This window comes from Callospermophilus lateralis, unplaced genomic scaffold (genome assembly GCF_048772815.1).
Source record: "Callospermophilus lateralis isolate mCalLat2 unplaced genomic scaffold, mCalLat2.hap1 Scaffold_94, whole genome shotgun sequence".
Classification (NCBI taxonomy): domain Eukaryota; kingdom Metazoa; phylum Chordata; class Mammalia; order Rodentia; family Sciuridae; genus Callospermophilus; species Callospermophilus lateralis.
Genome location: NW_027517559.1, coordinates 3283048 through 3307886, shown reverse-complemented (window position 1 = coordinate 3307886; position 24839 = coordinate 3283048). Strand labels below are relative to the sequence as shown.

The following is a 24839-nucleotide window of genomic DNA, read 5'->3' as shown; positions in this document are numbered from 1 at the left end:
GTGGCTCTTTAGTTCAAAGAGCTGTGGGTACTTGCTTTCAAACTAACAAGCAATATTATAAATGTAGGCTGCATTATCATGATTGCAGACAATCTGACGCACTTGAAGGCCAAGGATTCACAGTCCTCAATATGTGCTGTTTTGTGTTTATCAGCTAAAAATACACGGACAGTGCAAACAGGAAAGAGGGAAAATGTAATGAACAGGGTGGGAGGGGAGCTAAGAAAGAACAAGAACTCAGGGCAAAAGAGAACAATAGAGAGTGGAATGCAAGCTGGGCCATTTTGTTGGTATATAAAATACCATTTACCCATTCTCTTGCTGTTCCACTCCATAGTGTTCCAGCTCTATGCCAGGAAGGGGTTGAACTGGGGGAGGAGGTAGAGGGACATTGGCCCAGGTTGATCCATTGTTTTTCTGTGGTTTAGAGGAGTTTTTATATTTCCTCTTTTTTCCACCTTTCCCACCTGGAAATAATAATGCATTTATTTAGAGATGGTGAATATCAGAACGAACAGGCAATATCAGGTGGAAAGATGTATTTGTTTTCAAAATACCAGAATCGCTATGTTAGAGATGGTAAAAGCTATAAACAATGAAATTATATAATCAGAAACACATTTTTATAAATCACTCAAAATGATATTGTTTCTTTCCCATTGCATTAACTGCAGAGCTGAATAAACCAAAAACATGGCTGCTGTATCAAAAGAACATTTATTGATTTATTCATGTCTGCTGCCTCCACGTTTTCACTGTTAGAGGAAATAATGGTCCATAACAAATTCTTTTAAATGTCAGATTTTAGTGCGTTTAAAATGCTCTTTTGAATAATCTCTCTCAGTGGAAAATACAGTGTCTAAGGATACAGGCTTAACTTTTCCATTAGAATTTGCTCAATTTAATTAATCCAGGAGAGTAACATTTTTCTCTCAAAAGTCACTGATAAAAATCAATCAAGTACAATCTGGAGAATACCTATAAACCTCTCACAATGATACATTTCATAGACTTTTTGACTAATAAATGGCACAATTACTTTTGCATATAGTGAGAATATTTCCCAGATGTTTTAACTATCACATTTTGTAAATTCCAAAAAGGAGGGAAAATTAATGATAATATAGTGATCAGTTTCAGTACTATTTGTTACATGAATGAATTCATGCACAAATATTAGCAGAACATAAATGAAGAGTGTATGAGCCATATCTGAGATTACATGATGCTTAATGAACTATAAAAATAAAATTCATCATCTGCATAGTGCTGTACTTTTTAAAATCAAGTAAATAAAGCTTTTTCATAAAAATGGACCTCAGTTGGATGCAGACTGAATACTTCATGAGCAAAATGAAAATGACCTTTCAGGGGTGACTCAGTAACTTCCAATAATTCCACCTCAACTTAAAGCTAAATTTTAAGCATAGGATATTTGTAGCAGGGCTATCTAGCCATTTAGATCTCACTAAGAAGTCAATCCATCCTTTTTCTTCTACAACTGCTGAGTCAGATTATGCAATTTGGTAATAATGTATTTGAGTGCCAGAAAGTGATAAAACTTTTAAACTAGACACTACAGCCAATAATTGAGTTGTGTACATTTTCCACATAGGATACATAAATAAATATTTAAAAGAAGATCCCTACAAAAAAAGTGCTTTCAGCTTTCCTCTCACTTCTATTCTTTGACAGGACAAAAGATATTAAGAGGAGGGTAAGAAAGTGTCCTATGTTTAGTGAGTAAGAGTTTGGTTTCTGAGTTTGAAATTTAACTCCTCACTCAAAAGGTATTGCCTTAACTTACATACATGTAAAAGAAATATGAACTTATTCCACTTTTTTTTCTTTGGTACTTGGGATTGGACCCAGGAATGTTTTACCATTGAGCCACATCCCCAGCCCTTTTAGTTTTTATTTTGTGACAAGATCTTGCTAAGTTGTGTAAGGCCTTGGTAAGTTGCTGAGGCTGGCCTCAAAATTTGTGATCCTCCTGAGTTGTTGGGATTATAGGCATGCAAAAGTTACTACTTCCTTGAGTTGTCATGAGGATTATAAGAGATATTGTATAGGAAGTGCTCAGATGCACAGAAAAACTCAATAAATGCCAATCATAATTGCTTTCTCCTGTCTTCTCTTCCTCATAGCAAAACCAGTTTCACTTGTTTTCTGAAGTCTTACTTGTCAGAAAAGGCCTCATATTCAGAATAAAAATAATAATATGCTTGCTCGGTTATAAGTATGTAATTTTTGTTTTTAAGGTAAATGAACCTCAATTCCTCATTTCCTTAACCCACCAATCACTAAGGTCTATTTCCTTTTTACAGTATCAGAACTATATTTCAATGATTGAGAGAAGAATGCTTGAGCTATTTGTTCTTCCTGATCACTCCCTTTCAACTTTATGTATGCACAATCCTAATCACATTCTCCAGCATTTTAGAAATGTCATTTGAATCTCACCTGAACAAAGTGCCTAAGAAAGAAGTTCCTACACCTCCGTATTCTAGATGATGACACTAAGGCTCTGAATGTTATGTGATTCACTTTCACATAGCAAGAGAACAATCAGATTTACTACTGAGCAGCTTAACTTGAAAATATTTCTAGAGCTCTGAACCTCATTGTTGAAGCCCTTGCTCAGGTTCAAGAAAGCTACTCATTATTATGCTTCCAAACAACAACAGGCTTTTAAATGTGTTCTGGAAATAGCTGAAGCACAGAGAGAATTACTGTGTACTTTACAACCAACACTTATTTTTCCCCTGTTCTGGAGAAATATCTGTTCTTTCATTTGATCAGTCTGGGTAGGACTATTATTCATCAACACATGCATCTTAGGACGTCTTAACAACACTTTGAGATGGAGGTGAGCTTGATATAACTGACAACTGTTAAAATCTCTTGAGATCTGAATCTTTAGAGAAGCAAGCCACAGTCTGCTGCTTCACCTTGAACCCTGTATCATCTGAAGGCCAGAGTACCTAAATTATGTTTTAACGAAGCAGATATTGATGCCTTGTAAACATATTTGACCCTTTTCTCTTAAAATAAAAATGTAAATAGTTGGATAGTTAAAGCTTAAAAAATGACTTCTCTGTAAAAAAAAATAAATCATAAAAGCAATTCATTTTAAAATTAAACATATGGTCTATTTTTAAAAAAATATTAAAAGATTTAGCTATTGTTAGCAATATTTTATATTATATACACATACAACTATGATTTAAAATACTATTTTAAAACATCTGAGTTTTATTGTATAGTTTTTACTGGTTGGATATTTAACAAGAAGTACTCAGAACTTACATATTGAATGCATTATAAAAGTGTTTCAAAGAGGGTAAGAAGTTCACTCAAATAATTCAGAAATGCCCAATTTTCTTTGTCACTGTGATTATTTTAAATTGGTTACACCAATGTGCACAGATTTAAAAAATCCCATAATATATGATTAGCTAGCCACGGGGCAGTTAATTCTTAGATTTGGCCCCTAGGAAACATAGCTATAAATAAAAAGAATTAAACAAAAGTGTAACATTAAACTCAATTAGACTAAACTGTAAAAGGAATAATCACCTCACTCTTACCTACTAAAAAATGCTTTCTATCACCAATTCAAGTAATCCTGTATTCAAATGTAGATGAAGTAGTTAATATAATTCCTGGATATATGTAAATGTCACTCAAGAGATTAATGGATTCAAACAGCAGCAAGCACCATTGTGAATCCTGTTCTGCTTTCAATTACTCAAAAGATAACTTTTAAATTTGGTGAAAATCAATCTATACAGAACATTTAATGAAAGATTTACAGGTCTTATGGAGTCCATGGCTTGCAATATGGAGATTTATTTTCATATATTGCTTGATCTTTACATATATTTAATGAAATAAAAAGGAATATCCAACAAAATTACTTTTTAATTATTCAGAAAAATTGTGGGACTAATTATAAATAAATGCCCGCATAAATGACATAGAAGGTCATTCAAAACATTCCCTTATATTATTAAGCCAGTTTAAATTCATAATAGATGTTTAAAATTTTCTGAATTCTATAATGTACCTAATCCTACCAATAGGCAAGAAGAGCAAATGACTCATTTTGGAGGGAAGAGAGAGCATTAACATTTTCATTCTGAGAAGGTTCCATCTCCTGAGGAAAAGTAATTTAGTAAATGTAACACTAATGATAAGAAAAAGTTAACTCTTCATAGTCTTGATGCCTTGGAGACTGCACAGTATCATAGTACACTATAATCCTTTATTATTAATATGTAATTTTAAAAAACCAAACAGAAACTCCATAAAAACAATTAGCATATAATTAAGCATATTAAGTAAGTGGAGTCAGGAACCAGTCAGAAGTAGGCAGAAAAAGGCATGTGATGTAAATAGGTGGAATTTACAATGTCGTTAATACAATATCCTCACATACAAAGGGAGGATAACTCATTAGGATAGGAATATATTTCTATCCAATGAAATGCATTTTTCCTTACACTTGTTGGTTTAGCTGATATTTCTCAAATATATATTAAAAGTGACAGCATAAAATAGTTATTGTTATCAAATATTGTATTTTTTGAAGTAAAAATTAATAATTTCACATATTAACATTCATATTTAGCATAGTAATCATTGAATTGATAACTATTACATAATATTTGAGAGGTTGTCCTAAAATAGGAAGTTATATCATTGGCATCCCGATATGAAATCATCTCTGAGATTATTTTCATTTCAGTTGAATTTATCTTTTGATATCAATGACCTGGAGTTAACTTTCATGCATGATCTTTTTATTATAAAGTTCTTTGGACTCATATATTTGGTTCAAGATGGAATGAACTCATCTGCTCTTTAAGGAATAGTAATTAGTAAAATGGCACTATTTTTCTTTCAATACATTATTGTGCAGTTAGTACGTAAGTGATGACAATGATTTTTATTGCCCACCCCCACCAAGGCATAATTTCACCAGGATCAAATGTTATTGTCATTTGAAAGATAAATGCCTGACAGTGGCTTGCGATTCAATATTTCCTCATCAGTTGTTAGGGAACACAGGTCATATGCTGGTGACAAACAAATATTTCTCCTTACTGTGATGAGACCAACCTGAGAGACTGCCACTCCTTTCTGAGCTGTTGTGAGAGCTGGTGGTGCTGAAATCCTGTGACTGGTTGTGTGGCATTCTATTAGACAATCCCTCAGCCAATCGGTAGTCAGGGATGTAAAGTAAGGCTAAGGGTTAAAGTCAGAGGTCATAGTGGCATCATGTGATTAGTTCACAGCACAAGCCCATGCAGAACATGCAGTTAGCAACTCAGAAGCGGATGTCATGGGAGAGTGGAGGAATGACTCCTCTAGCCTGTCCTAATGGAAGTACAGATGGATTGCTGATCACTATATTGAAAAACAGCTGAATGGATGAACCCGATTGGTGTTGGTGTGTGGTAGCGGCAATGGAGGCAGTGGCGGTGGTGGTAGGAATTGTTCAAGGTACTGAATACATGCCAGTATGTTTTTTTAGTTTAGGTAGTGAACCTGGTAATGCATCACTGAATTGAACAACAAATACTAATTTCTATCTCATGCACAAATGACATGAAGTTAACTTCTCAGGACAGAAGAATGTGACTCACCATTGTTACCTTTGTTCTGTTCAGGCAGAGAATAACCAAATCCCATCAGATCTGTTTTTTGCTGAATTGAGCTTTTCCACTGTGGATCAGGCAGATCGACAGCCAATTCATGGATGCTATTGGAATGCAAGATCTGTGTCGTGGCATATGGGGTAGCCTGTGTTATTTGGCTGGAACTGTTGTAAGTGGTTTTGGTAGTGAAGTCAATGCTGCTATAAATGGCTCCATATGAGAGCATCTTTGCTGTTTTATCCCCTTGGCCTGGAACTGGTGGCAGCAAATCCGTGATGAACATAGGGAAATGAAACAATTTAATGACACACAGGAAGCCCAAAACTATGAGAATTGAAGATGAAAAATAAATGTGTCATGCCACACGTTTGCATTTCAGCTGAGATGGGCTTCATGAACCAATGAAGGGTAGATGATATACAACCATCGCCAAGCTATCAACCTCAGTGACAGGCAGGCCTACTGCTCGTCCTTCACGTCTCACTGCTTAACACATCCCTTCCCCCATTTCCTCTAACCAGGAATGAAAAATTTGGGATATTTCACTACTGAAACATGCTTTCAGTTGTTCACTATGTTTTAGAATCAAGGAAAGTGGTAGCAAGATACAGCAGCAATGAACAGAGGGAATCTACAAATTGTGCCTGAAAACAGCTCTTTCCACTTCATCCCCAAAGATATGGAATATGGCTGCTAAATAGTTGCAAAAATTTCCAAAATTATACGACCCTGATTTTGAAATCCATTTTTCTGAAGTTTTTACTTGACATTTATGTGATCTGATTTTATAACTGCAGAAATGGAGAACTGATGGTAGAAAATGTGTTCTTTTTTTCTTGCATAACAAAGGAAAATTTTCATGAATAAGTCATTTCCATAATATAGCAGGATTTAACTATAGAAAAAGCAACATTAGTGATCAGTGAGTTTAATTTATGCTATCAACACTTAGAAGTGGAGAATTACAGTTTCACGTTGTAATACAGCAAGAGTAAAATTAAACTTCAGGAACAACACTGAATATCAATCGGTCCATTTATCATTTTGGTATGCTGAATTATCTTTACAGGATGCTTTATAATTCAGATCTGCCACCTCGCTCCTGAGCTCTTTTCCCTTTTCAGAAGAAAGACACTAAGTGAATCTAAAAGAGAAATCACTAACTCTAGTATTAATCATGTACAGTTAAGATAAATCTAATTATAGTGCAGTCCTGAATAATGTATGTTCTGAAAATATCACTTCATAGGACTTGAGGTCATGAAACCACTTGATCTCTTCATTATAAGACATTTCAACTGTCTTTAAAACTTTTAGATTTGATAATGCCCATAGTACTTGAAATAAAAGTGCTTACAGAAGTATTAGCTTTTCTTTGGAATTTTATAAATACTAAAAAAAAATCTTCATTAACAACAGTGACAAGAAATTTATAATATATTGTGTACAGTGTGCAATTTCACTCTTTCTGAAGTTCTGAAAGTCTGGAATACCAACCTGTTTTACAAATATGTGGATGTTTATTTAAGTAAAGATTTTAAAGGCATCTCAGTGAGACTGTTACACATATTCACATTTTAAATTATGCTAGGTTGCATAAGCAAGAAATTGTTTTTGGATTTCAGAATATCAAAATTGTTTTTCTGTCATTATTTATTTGTGATTAATAATTATAGAATCTGATTTTAAGAAGCATTGTTCATTCTCAAGTATTAGTATCATTTTTTTTAATTCTCAGAACCTTGAATATTTAAGACTATATCAAAAATTGGCAAAAAAACCCCACCAGATCTTTTTTTTTTGCATAAGTTTTTGGGCTCTCTCCACCTATCTCTCACTGCTGAATATTTGAATATTAATTGAATAGAAATGTTTCTCCTACGTGGACCTCAGTTTCTCATATCTTGAACTTAAGGTTCTCCAGAGTCCCTTCAGTTACATGTTATTGAAAGGGTTCTGTGCTCAAACAATTAAAAAATGGAACAATATTGTCCAAGAATATAATTCTACATAATATTACTAACAATTAAACACTAAAGTTATGGCTCTGGAAATAGAGTATCTCTCTTTCTCTGCTAGATGAAATTATAGTCAGCCTTCCAGCCTAAGTGCTTCTATATTGATTTTTGGGCTGCATGTATTGTCTTCAAATATTATTTGATCACTCTCACATTTTCAAAAACTAAATTAAATTATATCCAACACTGAAACATTGGAGAATCACACATGAATATCTGTATGTGGAGGAGAATCTTATAACACGAAATACTCTGGAACTCTGGACTAGCCCTCCATTCAACAAGCTGGCTCTGAATAAGTGCGGCCATCATTAGGAAGGACTTTTCATTTAATATTTCTTGCTGTCCCCGCCAACCTTAATGCTGTCTGACTGGCACTTGTTAACATTTGTTTTGGAAAACTATGAATTCGAGAAACCTTGACTCCAGTTTGGATTAGTGGTGCAGCTTTTGAGTGCCTGGGCTTTATTTGTATTCATGGATTTATTTTATTTTTGCCCAATGTAATTATTTGTATGAAGGACTGCCTTCCTCATGGCATCATAAGTTACTTGAGAACAGGAGCCTATTGGATTTATGCTTTCATTACCATAATTCCTCACCTACTGTTATGAGAGTAAGCACTTGCTGATGGAATGTTTAAATGCATTTCTCATAGTTTGCATTGGTAAAATGCAAAATTATGAAATAATTAATTTTTTCATTTTTCAAAATATGATTTTCATTACATTCATATATTGGTATTCTATTTGTAAAGGGAAAATGTCAGTATCCATGCTTATTTTTCTAAGTGAATGTGGTTATAAAATCATACATATGAACCCAACTTCAGACTACACAGCAGTATAAATAAAATAGCAGAGGCATTAAAAATCTACCAGACGTGCATTCTATATCCATTTCTCAAATTATCTTGCTTAACTCTAGTCTCTTGACTTTAAACATGTAAATATGTTTATGTATTTCATAATTGTGCAAAAGACATAAATTTAAATATACAAAAATGTCCTACAGTATTTCTGGCACAAGTGTTTAAATGACTATCAAATTGAAAAGAGAGTGGGTAGAAACTGGAAAAACTTTGTCTTGGCCTTGATATTCATGCCATAAAAATAAGGTACAAATGGAAGAAAAACCCTGCATTCTACCTTCAGTTAAATTGGACTAAGATATTTTAGATGTTAATTTAGCTTGCTAGCCAACAGAAAAAGAAAATGTTTTCTCCATCTGAGGCATGTATCTCTTGATACAAAGATAGAACCTTGTGATGTTCTAATACAAAGTGTAAAATAGGAAGTTATTATTGACTGATAAAAACTTTGGGAACAGAATTCCTTTAGGCAAAAATCAGTCTGCATTTTAGGGGAAAGATGATCTGTTTCCTTGGTTGGGAATACTCAGACACACAAACTTCCCAGGCGACAGTAAAGGCATACAGAGAGAAAGCAGGAAGTCAAAGAAACTTACAGCTTTCTTTGTATTTTCTCATTTAATCTGATACCTTTGGGAGTTGATTATGCAGTTAAGCTCTGTGTGAAAACTATATATTGTCATCAATTTAATTCTTATTACACACCTACGAGGTAGGGATGGTTATCTTTATATTTTATTTTCAAGAAGGAAAAGGAGTTAATTGAAATGATATTCATAGAAATCAGGCTTATGAAATACTTAGTAACTTTATAATTTGACTTATTACTTTATATGCAAATACATTGTTAATCCATCTTGAAGAGAAAATGCAAGGATCCATAATTACTCCAATTTTTTTAAAAAATTTTTTTAGTTGTAGGTGGACACAATGCCTTTATTTTTATTTATTGATTTTTATGTAGTGCTGAGGATGGAACCCTATGTCTCACCCATACTAGGTGAGCACTCTACCACTGAGCCACAGGCCCAGCCCTTCTTTTTAAGTGTATATGCTTATATAGTCATACATGTGAAATCCACTGCAGCTTTTAGTAGAACTGGAACAGTTTAGCACAGCCCTGGGTCTTCCGAATTAATTCTCCAAGTGTGGAAATCTTCTAGTGTGTCTATCTAAATTTGCTTTGCTTTACAAGAATCTCCGAATTCCTCACTCCAGTTTTCTACTTTTTCCATTCTCCACCCAGAAGAAGCCTGAATGATTTAAAAGTGTTTACATCTCAGCATTCTCCTCTTAAAAATTCACCAATAATTTCTGATTACCCTCTGGACAAAGTTTAAACTCTTAATGTGACTTAGAATATCTTTTCTTTCTTGTCCCTTTGTGCTTTCTAACATCGTTGAACTCAACCGTTAGGAAGTTCCGTCTTTCCCTTCCTTCTTATCCCCTCACCTACTCTCCCTTTCAGTGCTGGGTAATCAACTTAGGCCCCTGGTCATGCTGGAGAAGTCCTCTACCAATAAGCTACATCCACATTCTCCTATTAATTTCTTAAAAAGGTTGAATGTCTGTCATTTTGTCTTTTAATTTTTTTCATTGTAGATGGACAACAATAATACCTTTATTATTTTGTTATTTTTAGGTTTGAACCCAGGGCCTCACATGTGCTAGGCAAAAGCTCTACCATTGAACCACAACCCCAGCCCAATGTCTCTCTTATTTCTAGTCTCTTATTTCTAGCAGCCTTTATTTCAGCCTTTTTTATCAGGGTACTGATAAGGCAGTTCAAGTCCATTTACTGTCTGCATAGTATTGTACCAGGAGAAAACTTATGTATAATTGCTGAGCCAATCAGGGAATTCTCTACTCCTCTCATCTTTATCTAAACTAACCTATCCAACTGACCAGAAGAAAAAGTGCATTTGGGAGGAAGCAGTCATTATTTATATTAGATACAACTCTGTCTCTTTAGAAAAACCTATGGAGGGGAGTTTAGCGTGAAATTTTGGAGGTTTTATCGTGTCAGCCACTTTGCACTGTTTTATCTTTGCTTTGGAATAGCAATTAATGATTGTAGAATAGAAAGTTCTCTCTGAACATGCCACCCCATCTAGTTAACTGTCTTCCTCACATGAAATAAAATGGGGTAAAAGATGATCACTATTTATACCAATATTATATTCTTTCTGACTGCCATAGTGCCAGGTACACAGGAGGTACTCAATAAATACATGTTTAATAAGATTTTGAAAAATGAAGTATTTGTTCCAAAAGCATAAACCCTAATTAACAGTATATTCCCTGATTTTAGTTACCTTGTACTGATATTCCTAAAAACAAAATGTATTATGGATACTTCCACATTAATAATGACCTTCTTTACTTTATTTTTTAAGGTATTATAGACACACTAATTTTATAATAAAATATTTTGGAAACATACAGCAATATTAATATATGTGCTTTATTCTTTTAACTATGGAAGAAATACTCTCCATCTCTTAAAAATATCTGGAAAATGAAAACAGAATCAAAAACAAAATTAAAAACAACATTATTTCGAAAAATACAACTTACCTCCACGCCCAAAATTTCCAATTTCATTTGGGCCACTATTGCTGTTGTTCACTGGCAAGGTTGTGGCTGGCCATGAATCATCAAGCCATGGATAGCTGGGATCACTCGCATTTAGAAGGCCTGGGCGGCTACAACAGAAATGAAAAGGAAATCAGACTATGGAGCTCAATGAAAGATTTTGATGCCTGTCTCATGCACTAGAAATGATTAAGGAATTTAAGAAGATTTTAATTGAATTTAGAATTAAAATGTGTAGGCTCTCAAAATTAAAGAACTTTGGCAATTCATTAAGGCTATATATAGATCAACCCTGTCAGTGGAAGAAGTCTCTTTGCCTGGGATCCTGTCAAACTCCACAAGAAATCAGACTTCTGCCCTGAAACTGCTGGGAATTGGCCATAGTAGTAACCCCACACGAGGTTTGATGATAAATTGACACCTCAAGGGAACAATCTTTCAGAATGGCTTCTTGGTATTAGCCATTTCCAGGACTTTGGGTTATTTTGCTCCCAGTAACTGCAGTTCCAACATGAATCTGTCCTCTCTAGCCTGTCACCCTTATTGTGAGCCTTCATGTTTGATTTAGAGGCAAAGAACTTGAAAGAAATTAATGAACAGTACTTATACTGTTCCATCAATAGCACATTTCCAATTTCTTTAAATGGAAAAATATCAGGGGGCTATTAAGTGTTTTTCTGAAGGCAATAAAAGACACCTGTGATCTGCTCCAGCATGTGAGTATAGTCTACAAGGAAAATTTCCTTCACATCATATTTAATAAAGAATTCCGTTCTTTAATGTTAAAATGGGATTTTGATTCCTTTCCAAGTTATTAACATATTTACAAAGAAATAGAACATCTATAATCATTGTACCTTTTTGTTGTTGTTGTTGATAGACCCCTTCTGGTATAATACCTAAGAGAAACATGTGTTTCTATGGGAACTGCAATAAGAAGATTCAACTGCTTCCTTGCTACATCCACTAGTTCTCATTAGACTTAATCTCTTTTTGCTAAAATATTGATTAAATGGGAGATTGGAAGTTATTACCAGAGCCTAATTACAATCTCCATATTGGCAAAGGGAAAATAGATGAGGATATATGGGTTTGTTATCAGCTTTTATCAATTTCAATTGAGTATCCAAAGTTGTGGAATCCAGTCCTATCAATCTACAGCCTATTCATCATCCATGAATCATTTTCTTTGTGATCGATTATATGTAATTGTTCACTCACAGCAATTTAGTGTGAGCCAATAAGGAGTCTTAAACAACAGCAACTTCATTTGCTAATGTCTAATTAATGCAATAAACATCCTGCTAACAAATGAACACATTCCTTGTGATATTTACCACTAATTTCTTCAGGGGCATCTGGGAGATATGAAACATCTGGACTTGATTCCTCTAAAGTGCACAACAGATAGATCATTAAACCTAGTAGTAAGCCATTTAACTCCTCCTAGAATTCTCAGACTTATAAGTGATCATTTATCACAATAATAGCTTCTTACTACAGAGTTTTTCTAGTCCTGATTAAAAATACTAATAAAGAATCTCCTTAGCATACCTTCCATTGCTCATTATTCCTCCATCTCCTCTTTGAAATGTAACTGTAAAAAAAACACAAAAAAACAGAAAGGCATGTACACACACAAGTTGTCAATATTAATTACAATTAATAACAACTCATATTGGACCTCAGTTTAGAACTAAGCCTATGGAAATTTTAACAAAATATAATTAACATAATTGTGCAGATAGTAAAAAGCAGTGGTTTGGCTCAGGGCAAAGTTATCACTTGCTCCAACTTTAATACAATATTTCAAGTTTCTTCAAGTCAAAAGTATGGATAAATAAAAGTGACAATTTGGATTTAAACATCAAACACTATTATAAGTGGTGGACCTAGTAATCCTGGATGATTGACACAGCATTAATGAAGAGTTATCAAATAAAACTGCTAATAATAACATAAAACTGTCTTAATTAGAAGGCATAAAGCAAAATATATACTAGAAATTGAAACAGGAGGGTTTTAACAGGTAATGTCTTTCCAACAAGATAAGAAAAACAGGTAACTGTTATTACACATTGCTTATCATCACAGATCCTTTTAAATATGCTAATAGTTATTATGAATTGAATAGGTATAATTACAGTAGATGTAAACTGTAACTAATAGAGAATAGCATATTCATGAAAATAAAATTTTAACCAATTTATACTAAATAGACTCCAATTATATGTAATGATCACAAGTTAAAATTTTCTACAATACTGTGTGACTTATTAACAATGTCCACTAGTATCTAATAGAACCAAGGTCAATGAAGCCACTCCCTCCACTCAATGTCTTCCACTCCACAAAGCTAACATTGAGCAAGTGGACTTCCAGGAACAGCCAAAGAATGTAAATATCAGTTGTGGGCCATCACCTTATCCCAAACTGTTTCAGCCAAATGTATTTAGACTTCAAAATGATTCATACCCGAGAAAGGTAATATACTTTTTATACTATAATGTTTGAAGTAGCAAATTGCACTCAAATTTATGTAATATTTGTCCAATGAAAACTGAATATGAATGATTATAAAGTCTAAAATAGCTTCACACTAGTTTGTATCAAGTTTTGCCACTAAATTATTTAACTAGAAAATTATGGACAAGGTATTTGTTAAGAAACTTACAGATTACAAAATTGCAATAAACTTGGAATTCTAAAATCAAATCAAAACAAAACAAACAGCAAGGGTCAGTTAAATCAATCCCTGGGAATGAAAGAAAAATACCATTTTTCACAGTTGTGAAAACAATACATCTTATCTTTGGAACAGAATAATTATGTCTATTAAAAGTTGTTGCTTGGTGACTAAAAGTGAAATTTACTAAAATTTTAATGAAAGAATACATATTTCAAGTAAACAAGCATATTTCCACTTAAGATAGACAAATTGTTTGAATACTTTTTTATTTGAATGGTTCTCCAAAATTCTTCTGCTTTTCAAGTTTGAGCTATTAAATATGATAACTCTTTAAATTTTGTAAGTTTCCAAGCACTGTTTCCTAGGCCCATATGAAAGGTCATCTAGTAACATTACTTTTCATGACACTACCAGGAAATATGAACATAATTCCAAGGGTCCATCAGGATTTCAAGACAGTAAAATAAATAAGGGCCTTCAAACTGGGATCTGAAATATACAACCTTATCATTTTTTCAGGTAACACCTCAAATGCATTGTAAATCAATCCTGACAAAACCTTAACATCTGCCCAGAATTGGCAGTAGATAGCTCCGCAGAGATGATGAAAAAATACTGATCACTACAGAGTGACTTCAGGGCTGGGAGTCATGAATCAGCAGTGCAACTGTATCACATTGTGCCTCTTATTAATTGCTTAGAACACAAAAGAATTAATCTGAAACAATTAATGCAAAAAAAATTGAGCACTAGAGGTATTCAATAAAGGCCTGATTAGGACACACACATGTAAAAATGCATTTTCACAATGTGAAAGTGGTACAGCTAATTAGCTTTCCATCTGATGTGACTTTCCAGTTATGTGGCACTTTAATGGAATATCAAGTGATTGTTTTACTCTGCCAAAAGGGAGTTAAGATAATGCTGTGAACATCATTGCAAATATGCAAATAAGCAGGTTCTGATGGGCTGCATCTCAAAAATGTGCTGTTTAAGAGATATGTGAGATGCCACATAGTTCTCCCTAATTTAGATGACTTTTATTTCATCATCCAAAATTTCTGATACTGCCATAGGAATAAAGTATAGCAAAGCAAAGAAAAGAAGCTGAAGCAGAGTCTCAAAAATTGCGTTGTACTTAACTCTATGAGATAACCAATGGCATATTTTCATCAAATGTGAAGTTTAAAGTAGTATGACATAACACTCAAAATACTATCAAAATATATCATTTATTAAGGTTAATTTGCAGATGTGCTAGAATATAGACCACATGGGATGGTCCATATCTGCCAGTTGAGAGCTAAATTTGGAAGCAAAATAATTAATTTCAAAGCATTTCACATTCAGTATTCAGGACATATCCATTTTATTTGTGTCCTAGTTGTCATTAACACGTGTTTCTCAAAGGATTCTAGACTGCTAATAGTTTGTCAAATATTCTATAATGTCATTCATCTCTATCTCTGCATGCCCGCTAACATAGGAAAAACTTCACAGAACATTATGTGAATGCCTGAATAACTTAAAATGGGCTCCATAAAATTTAGTATACACAGGAATCTTTCATTTTGCATTTTTCTGTCACAGAAGAAGGAGGTGGACTAGGAAAAGAGGAAGAAGGAAAGTAGAGTAGGAGGAGGAAGAGAACACAAACACATATTTTCTCTTACTGACACTGGTTAGCTGTGTTTTTAAAGTGAGGGAAGAAAGGGGACATCTTTTCACACTTCTTTTTTTAATGTTTTGCTTCAAAATATTTAGATTAAGTTCATTTTGAAAAGTAGAACAAGAGTAACTTAGTCTATAAGGCCATCAAAGGAGATTACAAATTAGAATGAACAACTAAAACTTCTAAAATGGAAATAATATATAGCATTTTGATGAATGTTTGTGTGTATATAAACGTGCAAGTATGTGTGTGTGTGTGTGTGTGTGTGTGTGTGTGTGTGTGTGTGTACGGGCATGTGTAACATAAAAATAATGCCATTGCATACTACAAGCTATTTTGAGGTAGTCCTCATTTATAAGAAAAATTTAACTTGAAGGTGAAAGAAAGTGGGGTGAGGGGGTGATAGATCGTTGGTGAATAATCTTTTTCTTGTTAATTTTTTTATAATTTTGAAATCACAGTGCAGTAACTTTGTACTAATCAGAAATAAATTTGGAGTAACTTAATTATTACAAGCTCTTAATCAGAAGTCTGTGTGGAATCTCAAATTAAAAGCTTACAAGGCATAACATATAGAAGTTTTGACCAAAAATGAACTGAATACTAATAATGTTTCCAGAAATTTCTCCCACATACCAGTGGGATTTTTCAAAGCTATATCATATACAAAGTAAGTCTACTACTATCTGACAGGATTAATACTACATGTCTGCCAGAACTGGGAGGAAAATGTAACTATGTGGTAAATTGGCATTTTGAGGTAATGTAGCTTTCGGAGTGCCTATCTCTAGTAGTTCACATTTTCCTACTCCAAATTCTTGCAGCCAATTCTCATTCTCTTTCCTGATATGCTTATTTGGCAAATATGAAAGCATATTAATCCTTTTTAATAAGCATTAACTCACCCCAGATAATCAGAGTATAAAAATTCCATCAAATATTTTAGCTGCTTTTGGATAGTACTGTCAAGTAACTTATTTCACCACCAGTTATAAAACCTATGTGTGAGGTGTTTAGCATTTTCAAATTTGCTCACTCACGAATTGTTTATATTTACTGAGTTTCATAAAATGTTAACCTCAGAAATAATATTCAGAAAACATAACTTACCCTTTATACTTCTGGAAAATTACATTTATTTTCATTAAAATTTGATGACTTCAGTAATCACAAATAGAAAAATGGATAGCAGAAGTTTGAAAAATACTGTGCATTTATCATAAAGATTATAATACAGTAATATACATTTATACTGATATATTTATATGAACCTAATCAAAGCTATATAGATTTTTTCCAAACTTACATTGTTCTTTTTTCTATTCACAAAAATTATTACAGATATTATCAAATATTTACTTCAAATTCAAAACCACTTAATATTTTCTATCTAAATTTCTACAACTTTTTTTATTGTTTATAATAGTTTAAGGACTGAATATGTTGAGCAAACAGGACCCCCATTGGCAGTGATATGGAGATTGATAGTGCTCAGTGAAAATTAAGGTAGATGGCGCTTCATGTTGCTTATAGAAATATGATATTATTTCATTTAGGATATGATACACAGAGATGCTTTTAGTTCTTGCAGCTACACTTATTGCTATGGGTCAAAACCTGAGATGTGTATTTATATCTGAAGAGTTTAAGTAAGTGATTAATATGCAGATATAAAATTATAAGTTGATGTGTAACATTGTCTCAGAGGATCCTCTACTTTCTCCTATGTGAAGAGGCAAAACATGTTTAGTCCAGATTTTCCTTCCAGATGATATGAATATATAGATATACATTTGATTCTTGATATTTAATCTAAAATTTAATCCATTACTGTTCTCTGATACATCTGTTACACCCGCTGACACCTAAAAGAAAGTATTAACAGTGATGAGCAGTTTTTGTTGTTGTTGTTGTTTCTTTTCTAAGTCTTCAAGTATAATTTTCTGTAATAATGGCAAGTTCCAAAGGAGCTATAGTATGAGTCAATGGGTAATGTTTGGCCTACATAGAGTTAGCTAAGGCATCCTACCCAGAGTTTGGATCACACCTTGTGAAGTAATTCTGCACTTACACTATTTAACATCTTCTTTTTCCTTCCTCTAGTGGGTAAACAGAAATGAAGAAGTAGGAAAAAGGAGGCCTGAGAAAAAATTTAGCCTGGTCTACAATCTTACAGTCAATCCAGCTGCATTGAAAATATGTTTTCTAATGTAGGAAAATTCCACCAAATATTTAATTATGACCACAACTGAATTTTGAAATAATTGTGCTATAAAATAATTTAAATATTGACTCAAAGTGGAACCTGATTGTACAAAAAAAGTGTTTTATCATAAATCAACAATTAGAGACTGTAAATATAGATTTGAGACTACATACATATTACCAAGTAGTGAAAAAGTACATATACACTTCAGACTACATTTTGCAAATCAAGTCACATTGCTTGAATTCTATTTGGTTTAGTTTTCACTTTTCTATTGGTATATTATAGTTTTACATAATAATGGAATTCATTGTGATATATTTATACATGCAGAACTTGGTCTGCTCACAATTTGGTCTGCTCCATTCCTTCAAACCTATCTTCTTTACCTCTCTCCTCTCTCCATATTCCCTTGCTCTAGTCTTCTGGGTCTCTTCTCTATTTTTATGATATCCCTTTCCTTTCCTTCCTTCTGATTACCTTCCACAGTTTTTATACTATAAAATTATAAGACTTACTAAGAAATCTGTATGAAAACCAAAATATAAGCAAGGCCAACATAAGAATTTTTAAAATAATTGTTATAAGACCTTCGAGGTAAAAAGCCCTTATGAAATCTCTTTGCTCTTTCATGTATGATTATTAGCTCATACATGAAATGTCAAAAATAGAAACAAAAGATAAATACATATTCTATTACTCATTCAAAATCCCTTGTTCTTTAAGTTATAAAAGGATGAGAATGTGAAAACTTAAAAAGGTGGAAGACAGGTTATTTTTGGAGGAAAATATGTAGAAAATATCACAAATCAGACATGTAATGCTAGGTATCTGTGGTTTGGCAAATTTTCATTTGCTTCTCATCTGGAGCAGCAGTTGCTAGAAGGCAAATTACTAGCTGAAGGGAAATCCATTCTGAGAGTAAGCCATCTATCAATTAACTATAAAAGTTTTGAAAGGCTTTTCTCTGGCTTGGCCTTCTTCCAAAATATTTGAAGGGCATAGCACATTCCGAGTTAGCAGTTTTCTACAAGCAGATGGATATCAATCACAATGAGAAATGATAATGGGAAATGTACTATTCTTGTCAAGTTCAAAGACCAACAGATATTTTCAAATTAAGTGCATAGGTTTTGCAAAGAATGGCTGTTAAAAAAAAGAAGTAGTAGAAGAAAAAGAAAGTCAGCTTAATGTGATTGTACTAAAAGTGCAAACCTACCAACTATGAGAGCTATTTCATTTGTAAGTCATGAATGAATGAAGAAGTATGAAGTTTAAAAATGCACCATTCCAAATATGGATATATTAGAACTCTGCACTGAAGTGACTTGCATAGTTCATTTTTATTATCTCTAAAGTCAAGTGAAAGGATAAACACAAAATTGTCCTTGAATTAAATCAATTTTTTCTTATTTTTTAAAATCATTTATATGTATGTCTCACAGAGATAAAATATTCCATAGTAACTGATTAAAGAAAGGGCTGATGGACAATACATTCATGGGTGAAGGCAAGGGGCTAGAATGCAAAACAAGAAAGTATATAAGAGTTTTTTTTATTGGTTGTTCAAAACATTATAAAGCTCTTGACATATCATATTTCATACATTAGATTCAAGATGGTTATGAACTCCCAATTTTACCCCAAATACATATTGCAGAATCACATAGGTTACACATCCACATTTTTACATAATGCCCTATTAGTGATTGTTGTATTCTGCTACCTTTCCTATCCTCTACTATCTGCCCTCCCCTCCCCTCCTATCTTCTCTCCCTACCCCATTTACTATAATTCATTTCTCTCCTTATTAATTTTCCCATTCCCCTCACAACCTCTTATATGTAATTTTGTATAACAATGAGGGTCTCCCTCCATTACCATGCAATTTCCTTTTCTTCTCCCTTTCCCTCCCACCTCATGTATCTGTTTAGTTTTTTTAATGTTCAAGACTCTATACTCAGCAGTTAGTTCTGAGCACACCTCTCTGGGAAGAATCTCTAATTGGTGCAGTGGTTTAACACTTGAATGATAGAACATAAGGAATTGGGCAGCCAAGAACCACTGAGAACTGAGAATGGCAGAATGTCAAACACATGGAAACCTCTGTTCAATGGATTTGCCATACTCCTTTTTCTACTCCTGGAATTTATTTTGACCAATAACTAATAAATTTAATCTTCACAAGATGCAGACATAAGTCACAATATCACAACTAGATTATTATGTTTAATGCTGTCAAATAACATGCAATACAACTGAATGGGTGGTATGTCGTATATTTTTCACTATGTACATATTGTATTTGATTATATTAAATCTTCTATTTTTAATGTTTTGTTAAAAAACAAATGTCTTAATAATAATTTATTTTGACAGAGCCTTTGCTGATTATTAAAAATGGAAGACTGAATATAATGTCTCAGAAACTGTTTAAATGTCTGTAGGATGATATTATTTTAAATAGGTCCACTTACAAATTCTAGAAAGTATGAAATATTGTCAGTTTCAGATGAATTGTTGCTGTTAGAGATAATATTTAATGTAAATTATGATCAAAATGTAATTGAACATAACTTCAGCATTGAATATCTTCTCTCATTTACCCACTTTATGATTTTATCTCTTTCTCTCTCTCACCTGCTTTATCCCTCCCTCCTTTGGAGATAATTTGAAGGTCATAATATCTAATGTCCTTAATACTCTGTCTAGGATTCAAAAACAATTTATTAAAAAAAATAGAACATCCAAGGTTTTTTGTTTAATTTTGGTCTGCTGATCTGCTTCTTTCCCTTTTCCTTTTGCTCCTCTCTCCTAGTTTTTTTTCCTTCTAAAAGGCTGCAGTTCACACTGAAATAGACTACACCATTTAACTGAAGAGTAAATCACTCCACTCATGCCTCATCAGTTTTATTAATATTATTATTATAATTAATAATTATTATATATTATATTATTATTATTATATTATTATAATTATTATTATTATTATATTATTATTATTATATATTATTATTATTTTTTTTTTGAAATTAGGTGAATTCAAAGATACTTTACTACTTAGCCATATCCTTGGTAGTGGAGCCAGATTTATGAATAGGTAGTTTATGTAGTTAGGTAAATTGGGTCTAATTTCCAGTAAAATCAATCAAAACTCCATATTGAGGATGGAGTCCAGGATAAGGGGAATTGAAAATGTCCCTAAGGCCCTAAGCCCACCCCAAGGAAATTTTAATGAAGCAGCTCACAACAAACATGGAGATGCTAATCCAAAAGCCCTTCCTGCCCAGATTACTCCTTCAGCCCACCTGTCCTCCATACTTTGGGTCTTCCCACCTACATTCCAACACTGCAAGATAACAGAACAAAGGATAGCAATGTGACAGGAATGCAGGATAGCTGAAGGAAGACCTTAGCTCTAAAAAAGGTAATAAGACCTTAAATTTTTTTTCAAAGATTTTTAAAAAAATCTCTTTCATGGTTTCTACCACTTTGGTCCCCTTTGTCTTCTTGGGAGAAGTCTTTTCTACTGTCCTTTAATAAACCTTCTACTTTCTGCTCGAAACCTGCTTTGGAGAACTTATCTAGTGTTATACTTCAGCATTGGGGAAGCAAGGACTCTTCACCAATAAACACCCTAACAGGTTTAAATTTATTTTGAGTAGGGTCCTAGCTAAGTAGCTGAGATTATTTTTGTTAAGGTTTGATTTATGTAGAATGTGCTATTGCAGTAAAGCATACTGTTTTTACATATATATATAGTACATATATATGTAGTATATATATATATATATGTAGTACATATATATGTAGTATATATATATATATATATATATATATATATATATATATATATATATTCATATGGGGATCTTATTTATATTGTGATTCTTTATTATTGTAATATTATATTTTCACAATATATATGAATAGTAGGCTATGATAAGTTCTTTTTTTGCTCTTATAATTGAAAAGATTTTTGGCTAAAGTTACATATACCTTTTTAGATGAATTTTAAAAATTTATGCTTTGATTTCTTACTTCATTTAAAGTAAAGCTTGATGATTTTCTTATTATTGCATTATAGTTGTATTTAATTGTCGGGTTTATTTTGACATTATCATAAAACATGAAATATAATTTGCTCCCCTTCAGTATCCAGTAATTCCCCTTTCCCTATTCTCATGCTTTCTTCTATCATATATTTACTTATAGTTTTTTTTTAATTATTGCTTTATAGAATGCACATAAAAGTAGACTTCACTGTGATATATTTCTATTTGTATATAGCAGTTTTGGTGAGATATATTGTCAGTTAATTTGGGGGAAAATGATCACCTTTGTAATGATGAGTTATATTATTTACATGGGATGTATAATTCAGTCTTTTATGTGCTTTTTGTGACTTCTATTTTCTCATAAGTTCTACATATTTTGTTTCTAAAAATGTACACATGTGAAATACCACTTGCATAAGGCACCTATTTAAAATTTATACATAGTGTTTTATGCCCTTTTTTAAACTGGATATATTATGAAATGTGACTGGCCCCAGTGACAATTTTTCTTCTTCTTTTTTTAATTTTTAATGTTGGTTGTTCAAAACATTACATAGTTCTTGATATATCATATTTCACACTTTGATTCAAGTGGGATATAAACTCCCATTTTACCCCGTAAACAGATTGCAGAATCACATCAGTTACACATCCATTGATTTACATATTGCCATACTGTGACCATTTTTCCTACAGATTATTATTTATCTCTTCCAAGATCTATATTGTATTGAGCTATGCCCTTGGGCTTCAAGTGTTTGGGTAAGTACCATTGCATACTTACATGCTATCATGAACACATATGCTCTAATTTCAGTAAGTCTCTGTGATGGGGAGTATCATGTATATTCAATAGCAAAATAGTTTCCACAAATAGATACTAATTTAAACTCCTTTTGAGTTAATGATTATTAATTAGTTTTAAATGTTCATCAATATTACCTAATTTTTTCCATGATGGATTTCTATTTTGTATTTCTAAAATTTCTAAAGATTTTGAATTTTTATAGTTAATAAACATATCTCATGTATAAATTTGAAGTTCAAACTTCTGTCTTTTATATATTTTTGGCTTAAAAAATGAGAAAAGGATCCAAAAATGCAGCTAGATATTGATTTCAAAAAAAGAAAAAGGTTTAAATTTCTAAAATTGACTTTTTTCTTTACTCATCATTTATTATAGATTTCTTGTATGATTGTAAGGGTAGGTTATTTAAAGTGGATTCTAGGGCTTATCTTTGTTAATTATAACAGGAAAATGAAATAAGATATTTCTCCACACTATGGCTGCAGGAAAATGAATAAATTTCTTTAAAATCATATGGTAATAAAATTGTTAAATGACATACTTACTAAACATCCACTCCTTAAATTTTTTTACTGTAATATTTTTTTCTGTTAATCATAAATTCTATCATCTAGATTTGGGGATTTAATATAAAATCATATGGAATAAAATTAGGCCAATCCTAGAAGTATTCATACATAATTTGTTATTTACTTAATGACATGTTGTGGAGATAGCAACTAATGAACATATTTATTTTTAGACAGAGTTACTTTTTGGCTTTTCAGGTTCTAATAAGCCTTTTAGATTTATTTCCACACTGAGTCACTCAGGGCCACTGATGTTTGTTTTTTTTATTTATTTTTTATTTTTTTATTTTGTAATCTCCAGGCATTTACCCTTCTAAGAAATCTGTCTTGGGAGCTCTGTTTCTGAAGAGTTTCTTAACATTAAAGGAAAAAATGTATATATGTTGCCCCTGAAATGTACTGTCAATGCACTCTCTTCAAAATGGAGAGAAAATAATATTTTTCCAGACTGACATCCCTGTGTTAGGAGCTAAAAATACACTGATGGTCTTTGAAGAAATTTCATACAGTTCTGTCTCTGGGTAGTTTTCTGTGGGCTGCTGAATTGCCACTTAGTATCCAGATACCCATGTGTTTTCATCTATACTATGGGAATAATTTCAGAGGGCACAGATGAATAATGCTCTTCATGGAGGCTATGAATACCTGTATGTTCTATAGTGCACAGCTGACAAAGCCCCTGGAATACACTGTGCACATTCTATTTGGTTAACCGTTATCTGCCACTCACATGAATTTTCTTTCAAAAGTTTGTAACAATCTTTTCACTTTAGGCATCCATGTCATCCACATTCCCAAGTATAAAAGTTTGAATCTTTCTTTTCTGAATTCCAGGTTCCATTTCTCTTGTGGTTCAATGTGGTACATATAATTATGTTTTTTTCTTTCTTTTACACTGTTTTTCTAATAAAAATGTTCTCTGTTCCAAACCTATATTTCCCATGTCCAGCTATGTTTAGAAAATGACATAGATAATTGTATTTGATAATTAATAAAGGGGAATTGAGAATAATTCTTGCTCATGTTTCCCTTCCTTAGAAACTGAACCTTTTCAGAACTGTTCCTGAAAAGTGAGGATCATAATCAATCAGATATATTACAAAATGTTGATTGACTGTATATTCTCTTCTAAAAACTCTGTGTTCAAATCCTTGGCCCATTTCTTGATTGGGTTATTAATATTATTATTATTACTATTATTATCATCATCATCATCACTATTATTATTATTTACTTAGTTTTTTGAGTTCTTTTTGTACCCTAGAGATTAGTGCTCTATCTGATATGTGAGGGGTAAAATATTCCTCCTAAAAGGTAGGCTCTGTCTTCACCTCACAGATTGTTTCTGTTGCTGAGAATAAACTTTTTAGTTTGATTCTATCCCATTTATTGATTATTTGTTTTAATTCTTATGCTATAGGTGTCTTATTAAAGAAATTGGGGCCTAATTCCACATGATGAAGATTAGAGCTTGTGTTTTATTCTATTAGACACAGAGTCTTGGGTTTAATTCCTAGGTTCTTGATACATTTGGAGTTGAGTTTTGTGCATGGTGAGAGATAGTGGTTTGTTGAAGAGGCTATCTTTTCTCCAGTGCATGTTTTGACACCTTTGTCTAATATATAATAATTATTTTTGGGGGGCTGGTCTCTGTGACCTCTATTCTATACCATTTGTCTGCAGTCTGGTT

At 32.6% G+C, this 24839-nt stretch overlaps 1 protein-coding gene across 1 annotated transcript in view; it reads right to left on the bottom strand.

The window, feature by feature from the left end:
• Positions 1 to 24839, bottom strand: part of LOC143641287 (roundabout homolog 2-like) — a 91493-nt gene that overhangs the window by 52175 nt on the left and 14479 nt on the right. Inside the window, 6 exon segments of the mRNA XM_077108564.1 lie at positions 311 to 467; positions 5125 to 5250; positions 5652 to 5935; positions 11132 to 11257; positions 12702 to 12752; positions 18160 to 18186. Of these exon segments, the coding sequence (XP_076964679.1) occupies positions 311 to 467; positions 5125 to 5250; positions 5652 to 5935; positions 11132 to 11257; positions 12702 to 12752; positions 18160 to 18186 (771 nt within the window).